Source organism: Trichoplusia ni, chromosome 11 (assembly GCF_003590095.1).
Source record: "Trichoplusia ni isolate ovarian cell line Hi5 chromosome 11, tn1, whole genome shotgun sequence".
Taxonomy (NCBI): Eukaryota; Metazoa; Arthropoda; class Insecta; order Lepidoptera; family Noctuidae; genus Trichoplusia; species Trichoplusia ni.
In genome coordinates this window covers 6268290-6284452 of record NC_039488.1, presented here as the reverse complement: position 1 = coordinate 6284452, position 16163 = coordinate 6268290, and the positions used below count along the sequence as shown (strand labels likewise).

The following is a 16163-nucleotide window of genomic DNA, read 5'->3' as shown; positions in this document are numbered from 1 at the left end:
GCCGCACAACATGCTGCCGAATGTAAATTATGCAGGCGCTGAGCTTGTGGCTGCACCAGTTAAGTCAATAATTAGTGAATGTTAATAATAATGATTTTACCTATATTTTCTTATTGGATAAAATAGTAGTTATTAAAAAAAACTATAAAAGGAATAGCATCCATAATCAAAATCAAGAAAGAAAAACACAGCAGCTATTAAAAATAGATTGTATTTTATAAAGATCTTTTTTACAATATAACAATTAATAAAAATATAGTTATATTAAAAATAATTTATGTTACAATACTAGTATTTAAAATTATCTATAAATGTAAAACAATACGTGATCTTGCATTTCCGAGACCACAGCCAAACAGAATTACCAGGAATCAATTTATTTTTTTCAGTTTTCTATTTTATTTTGATTCTATGTAAAAAGCTTTTATTATATGAAGTTAACAAAACAATCACATAAAGAAAGTCACTTAGAATTATTTGATGTAATTAAATCATAAAAATCGAAATAAGTACTTACACAACATTATTAAAATAAAAGGAAATGAATTTCATATTTTTTACAACATTTTGTACTTCTTGACAGCCGCTATGATTCAAAATGGCGGCAATTCATTTTCAAATAGAAATCTTAAAATCATACTAACATAATATTAAAACGAAATATCTTATTTTTTATACTTAAAAACTAAAACAATTTGTAGATTTGTATGGCAAATATAAATAATAACTAAATCGAACTTATAAAATAATAAAAAGGAATGAAAATTGTCTTATGTTTTCGTCATGTGTTGCTAGTTTTTTCTTTGTTATACTTTCAAAATGCATTGATATCTATGGTAAATCTTATTGTTATACACTCTATAGTTTTTTGAAAACTATGGCTAAACTTATACTTCATCAATGCTTAATCTTTATCTGTACGGCGAAGCAGTTGCTTAGGGCCCTAATTTTGCTATTTACGATGAATTAATGAAATTTGGTTTAAAATGACACTTTTCCTATTCTTGAGCATTTATCCTACCCATAATTGTAAATTTAGTATTCAAATTCAAAGTCGATACAATGAATTTTCAATTATTGTATGCTTAAGTGAATAGGAATAATTTCGAATTCAATCCAATTTATTAATTATCATTCATGCATCGGCCATTGTAAATAGCAGAATCGGGGCCCTGCCGTGGGACAATAAGATACACACCTGAATACGTATGGACTCCGACATAGTATGAAATTAGCTGTATCAATTTGTTTTGAAATAGTAAGTAGATAAATAATGATATTACTACACGTTTTAATTTGAATATTTGTCAAATACCAACTCAGTGGCCACGAATCCAAATGATGATCGTCGTCTTGAAAAAAAGTTTAGGACATTTCACGTTTAAAAAAATACCAGTTTTATTTCTGATACTACCTTGAATTATTTATTTGATTAACTATCTATTTATGTATTTTATTATTATAATATTATGCCTTACTGAATTACTATTTGAATTATTTTATCAAACTTTGTGTTCACTTCATCTAACCTGATATCATCATTAGCCTTTTCCCAACTATGTTGGGGTCGGCTTCCAGTCTAACCGGTTTCAGCTAAGTACCAGTGCTTTACAAGGAGCGACTGCCTATCTGACCTCCTCAACCCAGTTACCTGGGCAACACGATACCCCTTAGCCCTTAGTTAGACTGGTTGTCTGACTTTTCAAGCTTCTGACTACCTGTAACGACTGTCAAAGATGTAAGAATAATAGCCGGGACCCACAATTTAACGTGCCTTCCGAAATATGTTTAACAAACTGTTTAAGTGTCTTGGGTGCTGTTGAAGTAAGAACTGTTGCATTTGTTGAAGCAAGACCCTTAAAATTAAACAATCAATTCTTATTTACAAATATTTAACCTACTAATGTATTGGAGATTCTTATCCAGTATACAAATGGTAGTAATTAATTTCTATTACTTATTATTTCTAAATAACAATTTAAATCAATATACAAAACATGAAATCCCTGGTTTAATTAATTAAAATATTAATGGAATTAACTAATTCAAAGATATTTTATACTTTAAAAACTTGTTCGTTTATCAAACGAAGCGTTTTATTTAAACGCCAGCCAATACTCCATTGGTTTTGATACTAAAAAAGGTAAACGATCTTATCATTTTTGAAATGAAAAAACGCGACTAAAAGCAAATCGAAAAACAATACAGATAATAAAATCAAATATAACACTGAAATATATCACTCATTTATATATTTGATCAGTGTTTGTATAAAAAAATCCATCAAGACTTGTTTACCTTTTTGAAGTACCTAAACAAAATGGAGTACCTATAGAGAATATTATAAAAAAGAAAACTGCAAATGTAGGTTATAATGATGACACATTGATTTCGACAAGTGACATGATTTTGACTTGTGACGTGTATTGAAGTGACAAGTCAAAAGTTAGAGTGATTTAATCAGCGTTTGTGTTTATAAAATCGTAAATTATACGTCAACGAATATGTGCATCCATGTTTTTGAGAATTGGTAAAAATGCGTTTACTAAACCTAGCTGGTACACAATTTTTGTCAAGTTTTAACGTATTAAATCTACTTAAATGCGAAAATAATTCTCTACATCAAGAATGTCTCTTTTGTGACGTTTTGAAATGTCAATTTGTCATTGTAAGATGACATGGGAAGTTTAATGAAAACAAAATATCAAGATCACTTTAAATTCTAGTTTGACAATCGTATATAAATTATAGTCACTTATTTCACATTAGCCCGATTCTGAAACTAGAAACTTTGACTTTTACAATTTGACGGATTTATGGAGTTTTAGGTTAGGTTATGTGACGTAATTAATTGCATACGTTCTTTTGGCAATCAATCACAGTCGTGATTAGTTCTACAGATTATATAGAAACCAATGTCTATTTAAAGAAGTTAATTAAAATATGTTTTATTTCCTATTTCGTCTGTTTTAAAATGGCTGTTTTACTAACATTATGCGAATGGATCGGTAAAGAATATTATTACTTACTTTAAATGCCCGTTTAATAAGATTTTGGTCAACATTTGTACTAAATTGTGACAAAGGCAAACATCGCAAATAAACTTCAAAATTCAGGAGCTCGAGCTTAATTTGAAACTAGATGGCGTTGTTTGAAAGTTAAAGAATATAAATATTATATTGCAGCTTCAATTATTGTGTTGTATTGTTTGTAGCCGCCATATTTGTACAGCCATGAGAAAACTGTTATTTTGTATTTAATCGTTTTCAAAATTGAAAAAAGAAACATCGTATATAGTACATAACCTCAAAACAAATCTCGTTCTCGCAAAAACATTTCAGTTTCGCAACCAAAAAGATATCTCCCAAAAAAAAAATAAACACAGATTAAAAATACCTAGATATCATGATGTTTGACTCTTCAATTCGGTTTCCGTTGGGATCCTAACTTTTAAAGTCGCACAAGGCTTCTGTTTCCGCTTTACAAAGGTGCATAGTAAGCATATGCCGGATCCTATGAAGGCTATGATGCATATGACTGTTAATCCAAGCTGTGCTGCTGCTGTGGAGTATGTTCCATGGTAGACCAGGGATCGTAAACCTTCGGGAAGTTCTTCTACTCCCTGTGGGACAGAAAAAAAGGTTTTTTTTTTTAAAGGACTGGAAAGATGGATGCTCATTCCATTATTTCATATACGGTCTAAGCAATCCATGTAAAACTAGACTTTTTGTATGGTACACTAATTAAATTAAATAGGCATCACTGACAATTGGTGAAGGAAAATATCGTGAGGAAACCAAATTACAAATATTGGTAACTGAAATCGCCAACCCGCAGTGAGGTAGCGTGGTGATCAATGCTCAAACATTCCCTATACGGTAAGTGGCCAGCCCAAGTTTTACAACAAACCTGGGCTACCGTCAATCACGAATCACTTTTTATAGTCTGTAACTTATGTTTCAAGCTGGTATACGAATTATATTATGCTTACCATTTCAATCCAAGCCACAGGTAGAATCAGTCCTTGTCGGAGATACTTTACTGACGGGAACATGTCACTTTTCCGCACCTGAATATTGATTTGGATGCTGAAAGGGACAAAAAATGTAGATTAAATTAAAGTATTATAGGTATTCACACTTCAGTCATATTTAAGAAGGATACCTACACATCAGACAAAAATAAAAAAGTTAGTTGAGTTTTGAAATTTCCGCTCTAACAAGGTGTCAGGATGTGTTCATAGATTTCTGAACTTCCTTTCATTGCTTCTTACAATTCACATTAAGGGCCGATTTTTCAATCTTCAGTTAAGTTCTATCTGAGGCATAAATTTGGCCGTTTGACATATTTTCTATACAAAAGCTGTCAAAACGTCAAACATACGTCAGATAAAAGTTATCTGGCGATTGAAACAGTAAGATAAATTAACTTCTTGATTGATCATGAGAAATTAAATTTGCGTTTGAGAAACGCTTGTATTGGAATGCTTGTCTCAATCGTGGTGTTTTCGTGCATTTGACTTGAATGTTTGTGACACCTCACGCGACCAAGGATTAAATCCCTTAACGCTGAAGCCGTTTAACAAAGTACCCTTGTAACTTACCTAGATTTCCCACTTAGTGCGATACCCAGTGTTGGATGCAAGTCGAGGTATGAGTCGTGCTTGAGGGGATCAGGTTGCAGACCAAGAACATCCTCCCGCAGCTGAGGGTCGGCTAAGTAGAAGTGTGGGAACGAGACCAGTGCTGGCGCTCCTGTGAGGGAAAGAGAAAGAAAAGAAAAGATGTCAGTACTTATAAAGGCGTTGCTTATGACAGGTGTATTTCTATACTTTTTATTCCCATCTGTAATCTAGAGATCGGATTTAATTCGTGGAGTATCTCAAAACAGCCAAATAGATCACCACGACAACTGTGAGTGACGTGAAAGGGTTCGATCATCAAGGACAAGCATTCGTGTGATCCACGAATGCCTGTTCTGAGTCTGGGTGTCTTTGTGCATGTGGGTCACCCATCTACGGGCCGACCGTATAAAGCTACTTAACCTGCTATCTATCAACTTGTGCAGTTGTAGCTTGACGCTACATCCTATCTCTTCGTAATGTTGATGTAATAATCAGTTTTATTTGTCTTGCCACAAATATAAAACGGTATCTACTCACCCATAATGAGGAGCTCGTGGCTAAGCTATAACCACATAAGTGAATCCATCACAGGTTAAGCTATGCTTGACGCGGTTGGTCCGTAGATGGGTGACCATCTTTGTCATAACGAGTACCTCCGTGTCTCGGAAGGCACGTTAAATTGGGGGTCCGGCTGTTATTTCTACATCTTTGACAGTCGTTGCAGGTAGTCAGAAGCTTAAAAATCTGACAACCAGTCTAACCAAGGGGTACCGTGTTGCCCGGGTAACTAGGTTGAGGAGGTCAGATAGGCAGTCGCTCCTTGAAATACAGTGGTACTAAGCTGAAACCGGTTAGACTGGTAGCCGACCCCAACATAGTTGGGAAAAAGGCTAGGCCGATGATCTACTCACCCATAGTACAATCAGTGACATTGATGACTCCTCGCGGAGGACAGGTGGCCGTGTCTATCTCGCAGTAGCACTGGTTGTCAGGGTTGTGGCCAGGGTCGTCAAACACGTCCAGAGGCATGCGGTAACGATAGAGCTGGATGCCATCAGATATCTGAGGGTTAGGAAACATTAAATTTAGAAACGAGGCCGAAAGTGCGAGACATAATCTTTTTTTTAATGATTTCGATAATTTTCTGGGTTGTTCATGAGAATTTGCATGTCTTTATGGCAAAAAAAGGACTTATCCAATAAAATGGGTCTGTGCCACCTGTTATTTACCCGTATTTGCGAATAAATGTATCTTTATCTTTAAAGAATATTGCTCTATTAAACTAACTATGTAATAACATTTTTTTAACTAACCCACTGTGGCTCACTTTTGCCGTGCTACGTAATCCGCGTTTTTGTGTCGGTGTATGGCAATGCGTTGCAGTCCTACATATTATTACACCGAGCGCGGAAAGTCTATCTAGCTCTACTACTGGACATAGGTGTCCGCCAAGATGCGCCACGATATACGATCCTCCATCTTCCACACCTAGTAGAAACTAGAAGCCTGCCACCTTTTTTAGGTCATCGGTCCATCGACCAGGGGGCATCCTACTGGCCAATATGAATAAATGAAAACTCGGTTTTCAACCGAATACAGAGAGGGAAAGGTTTTAAATGCGTCTTTTTTTCCTGAATTTAAATAAGGTAAACCGATTCTTAGGATAAATCTTTTCATTTCAAAATATTCTTTTTGAGTCAATAATGTTTGAAAACATAAGATCTGTATATAATACCCACACTATGTCAACCTTCACGATACTACAAATATTACTATATTTAAGGCGTAAATATATACCGCAAATATTCGTACTAAACAAATTATTAGCTAACACGATCAGTAAATACAGCGTGACGTATCTAGTCCTAAAATGATTCGGACAAAAACATTTAACATGGTCTAAGACCCCATGAAAATACGAAATAACAATTTTATATTCTAATTGATCAGCTAACAGGCCAAGAATTAGTCGGAGGCGGCGTTCTTACGAGAACTGAGGGATAGGATCTTTGAACCTACTCTTCGGGAATGAGTCCAACTGAACAAAGGCCAGCTAATCACGATGAGCATGCGCGAGCGATCCCGTGACTCTGGCTAAAGCAGTAGAAGGGTCCCGGGGTGTTTTTAGTCGGTGGGGGTCCGACATATCCACGCCGTGCCTTAGACATGAGTTGAAGTTGTGGCAGCCAGAAGGCACGTTTTCCGACTTTGGCAGGGAAAAAAAATTGTTTTTTTTACGCTTTGTAAATTATGTATATTTTTCATTTTGTATTGATACAGGGTGTAAGGAACACCGTGACTTTTCCGTGGGACCTGAGTTCTAGACATGATTCCAGACCCCACTGCGTTGGAATTTTTCATCGGTCTTTTCATGAAAATTGCAGTTTTTTTTCGCGTTTTTTTAATTTTATGTGTCATAAAATCATTTTTCCTACGTATTTCAATAATATTTTCATAAACAAAATCATTATAAAGCCGTTTTCACAAAAAAAGGCAATGTAAATGAAACACTAAAAACTGCTCCCGATCAGCTGATTCGTAAAGGTACTCGTCGGTCATCGCTCTCTTGCAAATCTAACCGAAAGTGACGTCAAAACCGAACCAATACTCATGAGCGACAAGCGTAAGAGATAGCGCAACTATTGCGCGCGCACTCGCACGCATTATTCGTAATCCTGCCTACTATTCCTTTAAAAAAAGCCGCGCGCTTTGTAGGCACCGCTAGCCGCCTTTGTCGACACCGCCAGCGCGTCGCCGACACCTACAGCGGTATCGGCGAGTGACGTACCTGTGACACTGGATAAAATAGTACATCGATTTTTGTTACACGGGTTCCATGTTATAAAATAGAAAATCACCTTCTCAGCGTTTATCAACTTATCACGAAATTTATTAAAACCTTTTATTATTAACAGTTTGTTTTTGTTTAGAATTCTGTAGTTCTAAAACATGTTGTTATAAACAATAATTTATTTTTTCTAAAATTAAAGTCTGTTTTGTTACTAATATCCATCATCTACTAATGAAATTCCTGCCTAAAAATTTTTATCATTTTTTTTCCTACGAACTGCTGAATAATTATTCCAGTCACTTAAAACAATTATGTTCTTACACAAAAGTACATTTTGTGATTAATCAATTTTAAAGGTTTAAGTTAAGTACTTTATTGTCAAGAATAATTTTACGATATTCACTTCGACCTCATGTAATTTATCGATAAAGAATCATAGGTACCTAGGTCCAACACTACTCAAAGGTAAAACCGAAAGTTCGGCTTTTTTCAAAATAGTACCTTTTTTTACTCAGTTTGTTCCTTACGCTAATCGAATGTGCATGTGCAATCGGGTAATTCGCGGACTAATTATCGTGTAGGCAGACAATTTTATTGTGTTAAGTGATATAAGTGCGTGTGTTGTGTGTGTATTATTTAAATTACGATCCTAGTAGCTCGATAGGTTATTTTACCGCCCGGGAGAATGGCAACATGCTAATGTGTTATGGCGAAGCACGTGGCAATGCAAGTCTCGCGATGAACATTTACTGGACGCGGTACTTTTTGCCCCGGGTTCAGCAGCAGATTTTTCGCCGCGCCAAAATTTGTGTGCACGTAGATGGCGGACATTTCGAAATTTTCGAACCTTATCTGGTTAGAAGTGAGCGAGATTAAGGTAAGAGTAGGTTTGATTTAATAATAAACAAGACACAGATTGAAGTCAGAATAGTGTAAATTGATTGGTATTTTTTTGTGATTGTTTTTCGTTACATCACAACATTTTTATAAAATGCGCGCGCGTTTCGAATGTTTCGATCGTGTCGCCGAGTGTCGCCCTCCTACCACATTACAGTTCGTGTAAGTACGTACGCTGAGCGTAAGGATCGCGCGGTAACCAATTCATTGCGTGCTCAAAAATGACTAAATCTATAAATATTAATCTCCGACGGTAGCGACTTCTTTAATATTAATTAACACGTTATTTTAAAGTCATTATGCGACTTTGGTGGTACGGTGTTCCTTACACCCTGTATAGTTTTAAAAATGTACATATTAGTTTAGTTTAATTTACAACTTAAATGATAATGTGTGTTGTCATCAAAGGTTGAAGTTTTTAGCTTCTCACCTTGGGGTAAAATGGTTTTGCAATATATAAATAGAGCTATATCTCACCTCAACATCCTTCTCAAATTTGAATGGTAATCTTCTGCACAGGTTGGGGTAGAAGACGTAAAGAGTTGTGTTCTTGTCCAGTTGTGAAGGTGGGAAAATTGAACCGTCCGATGCCTCAATACTGGAAAAAAACAAAATACATCATTCATAAATGTAATAATTACTGGTGAAGTGAATGATTTTTTATGTTAGAGGTTGCAGTTCAGAAGCCAATCGAAAGTGTAAGTCTAGTTTTTGCGACGGGCCTGTTGGTCTTGTGGTTATCAAAAACAAAAGTTTTATTCAAATAGGCCGTTTTCCAAGCTCTTTCAAAACGTTACATTACTGACTCTAGTTGCACGGTTCCAAAGTGTCATTCTTATGGAGAAGAACCGGCAAGAAATTCCTTAATTTACTCTTTTTTTAATACATGTTGGTTATTCGACCCTAACTGCTAATTGGAGGTCGTGGGTTCGACCTACCCAGGACAAATGTTTGTGTGGTGATCACGATCATTTCTTCTGTGTCTGGGTGTAATTTATCTGTAATATGTATGTATTTAGAAATACATAAGTATGTTTATCAGTTGTTTAGTACTCATAATACAAGCTCTGCTTAGTTTGTTACTAGATGGCGTTGTATGAAAGTTGTGGAATATTATTATTATTATAGGCCTATTTGACCTATCTTTGGAACTTAAAAACAAAAATTTTACATTTGTGTAATCAATTATTAAACTGAAGTTTTAAAAACGTGATTCCCAGTTAAGTTCCAATGTTAATTATATTTGATTACACATAACCTTTAAAAAATATGATAATGAGCTTTAATCACTGTTTTATCTTAATTATAACAGGAAGACTAATACTTAATTAGTTCTGATAAGTTATTAAGAATATGTAACAAATAAGGTTATATTGAAAAGAAGTTATTATTTATCAAGTGCCAGTACCTAAAAGTATAATAATATGATAAAAAAATAGCCAGATCGAAGCTTAAAAGATAATAAATTCTGTTTTAAAACAAACAAGATAATATAAAAGAAAAAATTGTAAAAGAAAAAGCTTTCATGTTTTTTTGGCTCAAAGTATATGAAAAGATAATTCAAAATAATCGAAACTACTTGGTGGTAGACCTTCTGAACAGATTTTTTAATTAATTTACCGATAAAATGTCACGTTTTTTGATAGAGTCAAAATATTAATATGGTATACCGTTCAACAAACTTGGCTCGTATCAATTTTTTGACATAACTTGGTAATCTTTTAAACATCCATACATGCAGAGAAAAGATTAAATATCAATAGCGACTTTATATAGGTTAGGTACTTAAGTTTCTTTTAAATATCTCTCTGTTTGTTTAAATAATATTCGATAGGCATTTTGCCGTTATCAAGAGACAGAGAAATAAAATTTTGTGACGTTGTAAAATGTTTTTCTGTCTACATATCACTTAACAACGATAAAGACAACATGACACTTAAAAACGACTTTTTAATAGTGGACTATTATACTTTTTAACTTATATCTCAACTATCATTGTGATAGCTACAATTTTATAATATCTATATTCATATATGTGTTTGCATATGTGTATTATGTTTGTCATCCCTTCACGCCTAAACTGCTGTACCGATTTCGATGAAATTTGGTATGGGGATAGCTGATACCTTGGATTAACACACTGACTAAATTTTATCCGACTGCCTTAAAGAAGGATACTGATTTTACAGTTATAACGGACATCCAATCAACAGCTATTATTTTTATATAAGTCGAAACGTATCCAAGGCGCTTGTTTATCTGTGGTGATAACCTTTTGACAAGTAATACGCATTACAAAATATAGATAATGAAGTCTCATTGAGATGTAACTGTCAATGACTTAAAGATTCCACAAACATGTGTAAACGAAAACAAGAAAGTTAACGACGTTGGCTTCGATAAATAATAACAATGTGCTGTACAAAAGACAGTCCAATGTGAGGTAGAGTCACGACACTATATATTCGACACTATTTATACAAATAAGCTTAAAAAAAGAAATATTTGCTAAAGAAAATGATCAGCAATAATTTCCTCTATATTTTATTTCTTTTTCTAGACGTAACTCATTTAGTGACTGATTTATTTTATATATGTATATATATACAATAAATATAATAATATATATATATTTATAATAATAATAAATATAATATATATATATTATATATATATATATTTATATATATATTATTATATTATATATATTATATATATATATATATATATATATATATATATATATATTACATATATATGTATATATATATATATACACATATATATATAATATATGTATATATGTATATATATATACATATATACATATATTATACCTTATTATAGTATTTATACCTATCTATGTATGCATATACATATGTGTAGTATATATTAGTGTTTTACCATTTGCTAATCTTTTTTTTTTTTTTTTAAATTGAGCCACACACCATGACTGCCAATATTGACGACTTCTCCTTTCGCGGGTCTGCTGGCAGAAATTTCTTAAGAAATAAGCATTACCCTTGCACATCATTTATATTTATGTTATACTAGCTGTTGCCCGCGACTTCGTCCCCGTGGGTAGAAGATATAAGTTATGATTTAGGTATACCTTCCATTGTATCTTAGCTCCTATTAGTCGCAGCGTGATGGTTTATAGCCTAAAGCCTAAAGCCTAAGGTCTATTCAACACAAAAAGAATTTTTCAATTTGGGCCAGTATTTCCTGAGATCAGCGCGTTCAAACAAACAAACAAACTCTTCAGCTTTATATATTAGTATAGATTACTTTAAAGACCTCTTGTGTGTGTACATAAATTATTAAATAAATAACTCAAATACATTATATGAATTTCAGATGTTTAGCTACAACGGTTCATGGGATACATTGTACTGTGTATTATACGTTGTATAAAGCACCAACCTGTTACATTCCGTAGTCCCCCAGTAGTTGAGGTGGTCCTGGCCGTCGAACTCCTCGATGATGTTCATCTTGTCCTTGTCAAACTCGCCAGTATTGATGGTGAACCGTTCCGAGACTGTGCCGTTTTTCTGGAAATGATTAAACAGTCAGTTAGATTCTAAACCTTTTTATTTTATTGCCAAAAAGATTTTTATAGACATCTTGAGAGAGAATGAATTTTTTTTACTGAATCTTCAATAAACTAAAGTTTCCATGTCGAATTGAATTGTAATGATAGGTAGAAAATAATAATTCAGCTTAAGGAAGACCTCTTCCCTTAAAGGGATATGGATTAATCATCGGAATTGGCGAATAAATATACCAAAATTCAAATAAATTAATTGTGCATGCAAACCAAAGTCTTTGTTACACTTTCAGTGTTAAAAGTTTGGCAGATTTTTTTATTATAACTACATAATTTAGTTTTATCGAAAAGAATTTGTTATTACTTCTTGAATAACCTTACCGTAACGAGGAGTCCGAACTTCTCAAATTTCAACTGTCCATTCAGACTCAGGAACGGCTTAGCAGTGTCAATAATGCTGTCATCATAACCCCACAGGAATCTAAAAAAAGGAATACACTTATAAGACAAGATCACAAGAAAACACAATATATCATCATCATCGGCCTAGCCTTTTCCCAACTATGTTGGGGTCGGCTTCCAGTCCAACCGGATTCAGCTAAGTACCAGTGTTTTACAAGGAGCGACTGCCTATCTGACCTCCTCAACCCAGTTACCTGGGCAACACGATACCCCTTAGTTAGGCTGGTTGTCAGACTTTCTTACTTCTGACTACTTGTAACGACAGTCAAATCAGGACCCATAATTTAACGTGCCTTCCGAAACACGGAGGAACTCGTTATGACAAAGATCCAGTCGCGCTTGACGCGGTTAGTCACCCTTCTACGAACCAACCGCGTCAAGCGTGGCTTAACCTGTGATTGATTCACTGCAGTTTTAGCTTAGCCATGAGTTCAACTATAATATTCACTCACCTATGCACTGGTAGTTTAGCAAAGGCATCAGGATGGTTGGCCCAAGTGAGAGCGGAGCTTAGAGTCAGTTGTGCCAGGCTGTTCAGATTCATACTCAGTGCTTTGGAGATCACACCCTGAAACAAAAGGATAATAACTAAGCAGGTTATATTCCATATTTATTGACAATGCTCTTTTGGGGATTAGTGTGAATAAGACTGCTGATCCCTACTTGATAAAAGGGAATATGTGGGAAAAAATAATCAACGAAATCCGTGCATCCATTCCGAAGTTATGAAATAAAACATAAAAATAAAGTTCAGACAAATTGACAACCTCCTTGTTTTTTTAATTGATTGGAAAAATTCTCACCCACGGCTACTAGATGTCATATTCTTTGTGGATCCATTCACATATTTGTACCCAAATCTATTTAGTTATATTTGGTATAGGAAAGGCATTATTTTGTTAATTAAAAGTTTAGGTAAAAAATCGATTTAAGGTTAAAAAACGAAACCTAAAATTTTCGTTCGCCGTACAAAAAACGTCTTAACAAATCTCTGTACTGAACATAAGTTAATAATAACTGTTAATTCCTGAGATAATTCAAATATTTCCAACAAGTTATCTTGGTTGTAAAATCATTAATATATTGATAAATTGTTTAACGACGTCTTTAGCCGTAGCGCCGTCTAACCCTTGCCTCCTTAGCAGGTACACATCCATAACTGTACATTGTCATTAAATGTTAAAGTAGTTTTAGGTAGGAAGCGTGCCATCTTGCTTCAATAATAACTTGTCAACTATCATATCTATACTAATATATAAAGCTGAAGAGTTTGTTTGTTTGTTTGACGGCGCTAATCTCAGGAACTACTGGTCCATATTTTTGTGTTGAATAGACCATTCATCGAGGAAGGCTTTAGGCTATAAACCATCACGCTGCGACTAATAGGAGCGAAGATACAATGGAAAATGTGAAAAAAACAGAGCAGGTATAAATCATAACTTATATCTTCTACCCACGGGGACGAAGTCGCGGGCAACAGCTAGTTGTATCATAAAATCTTAATTATTCTATATTAAACTAGCTGTTGCCCGCGATTCTGTCCGCGTGGACTTCAATTTAAAGCGCGCGGTGGTTCCAGTTTCCCAGCTTAAAGTTAAAATACTCAAAAACTTTAAATAAACTATACATATTCATGCCAAATTTCAAAGTCGTAGTCCATTCCAAAAAAGACTTTCATATAAATTTTAAACCCCACTTTAGAGTTAAATAACATCCTAACTCAGGCTCTAGACAATCTGTGTATCTACCAAATTTCATTAACACGTTCGGTGCGGTATCGGGTTGATTGTATCTGATGCTCATCTTTCCTCCGGTGCGGGGCAAAAATTACTGTGCTAGCCGCTGGTGCGGGACAGATATATTTGGTCTCCCAATGAATATGAATGAGACAGTTAGTGTTTCGGAATTGCCTCGTTAAATAGATAATATAGGTTCGAAAAAATTGCATCGGGTTCTTACGACCCGATGCCGACTGAAGCAATATTTTTTACGTCTAGTGCGTTCATCGGTTCTAAACGACCCGATGCCCGATGACCCGATAAACGCACTAGATTACATGCTAGTTGAGCTAGTGAGGTGCGTGTGTTTCGATGCGTTTTTATGCAACTGAACTGAACATAAAGCGATCCAGGAAAATGTTGTTTGAGCGAAGGTCCCCCAAGACAAATAATATTGGGTAAGCGGAATATGTATGATAATGCCAACCCGTCAACTGGTCAAACATTACACGTCGAAAATACTGCAGTTAACAATCCCCAGCCACCACATTGACCCTCACCATAAACCAGTACAGCTCATAGTGAACGAATAGAAATATTGGAACAGAAAAGAATTCAGCCAGCTTACGGTATAATTAATTTTACATGTTCAAAAAAAAACATATCATACATTTTATCGATGACGATGTTTTTTTTTTATCATCCACAGCACTAAAAACGTATCGATACTTTTAATAACCAGTGCGGATAACGGATCCTTAAGATCCGACAGACAATTCCTTTATTTACAAACAAACCATTCAGTGCATCTACCTACGATTTCAGCCTTTTATTGAGTGTTTATTTGTCAACATATTTAAATAAAAGAAAATGCTTTAATCATTATATCTATAAAGATAAGTCCACCTAAACCAATGTAAGTCGATCGGATCTTTTTGACCCACCAACGCACCGGACACAAGTCGTGCTTCGGATATAATAGACCCCATGCCGCACCAACTGAAAGTAATCAAATTTGACTAACGCAGTGAACGTGTTAAAATCGTTTCAGTACTTCTGTCGATAAAGCGAGACGGACAGACATTTAGCATTTATAATGTTAGTATGGGTTCAATCTATTTTCCCATGGCATAGGCCCTCCAAACGATCCCGTATCGTTAACAGCTGATATAGCACCATAAATATTATTCATAACACATACGCTTACAAACAATGATAAGATACAATATTATCACCACTATATTATATAAAAGAATTGTTATTGCGATACAACGTAGGGATACCTACGTGCTAATATAGGAAATAATAATCGAAATATCCCCCACTGCTGGGCACAAGTCAAAATCACTTTCTTGCCGGTTCATCTCCATAAGAATGAAACTTTGGAACCGCGAAACTAGAGTCAGTAATGTAACGTTTTTAAAGTGCCTGAGAAACGGCCTATTTGAAATAAAAACTTTTGATTTTGACGTCACTTGTCGAACAATATGTCTTGCTAATGAATTTGAAGTGTTCCATTTGTGGTTAAGCTAATACGATGTTACATGGGATCTTTTTTTCAAGGGTTTTTGTGAAACTCCTTGAAAAAACTTGTAAAACTTTTTTATTTAAAGTAAATTAGATTATATTTGATTAAAAAAAATACTCCTGCACTAAGGAATTAAATCCATGTATCGCGGGAAGTTTCACAAACATTACGAGACATGCATAAATACACCCAGGCGCAGGACAAGAAGTCGTGGGTCACAAAAACGCTTGTCTTACTCGGGGATCGAACCCGCGACACTTCGCGCAAAGGGTTTGGCTTGATGGCTAAACCACTAGGCGATCCGTGCAATAAATCAGATAGCCGTCATTTGGTCCTATAAATACGTCATCAAGTTTAGCTAATTAGTTTTTATTTGAAGTCAGCTGTTTTTCTTGTTAAAAAAATACATCATTAAGAACTTACAAGGAGCGGCAGATTCGGGACTGTCACTTGGTCGAAGTGCGCTCCGCTACTCTTGTCAGGGAGAAACTGGAAGTGATTCCTCTCCTGAAAGCTCAGCTTGTCACCGTTGAACCGAATGTTGACTCTTTCTAATTGTTGTCTGAAACAAAAGAGGTTAAATAAAGTAAAACTTA

General features: G+C 34.8%; 1 protein-coding gene across 1 annotated transcript in view; it reads right to left on the bottom strand.

Annotated features, from left to right (window-relative positions):
• Positions 1–2779: 2779 nt before the first annotated feature.
• Positions 2780–16163, bottom strand: part of LOC113498705 (lysosome membrane protein 2-like) — a 28815-nt gene continuing 15431 nt past the window's right edge. The window contains exons 4-12 of the mRNA XM_026878823.1: positions 15991–16129; positions 12774–12889; positions 12241–12340; positions 11736–11863; positions 8790–8910; positions 5536–5686; positions 4604–4754; positions 3992–4088; positions 2780–3622 (exon numbers count right to left, since the gene is read on the bottom strand). Coding sequence (XP_026734624.1) covers positions 3404–3622; positions 3992–4088; positions 4604–4754; positions 5536–5686; positions 8790–8910; positions 11736–11863; positions 12241–12340; positions 12774–12889; positions 15991–16129 — 1222 coding nt within the window. The 3' untranslated portion in view covers positions 2780–3403. The remainder of the gene's footprint in view (positions 3623–3991; positions 4089–4603; positions 4755–5535; positions 5687–8789; positions 8911–11735; positions 11864–12240; positions 12341–12773; positions 12890–15990; positions 16130–16163) is intronic.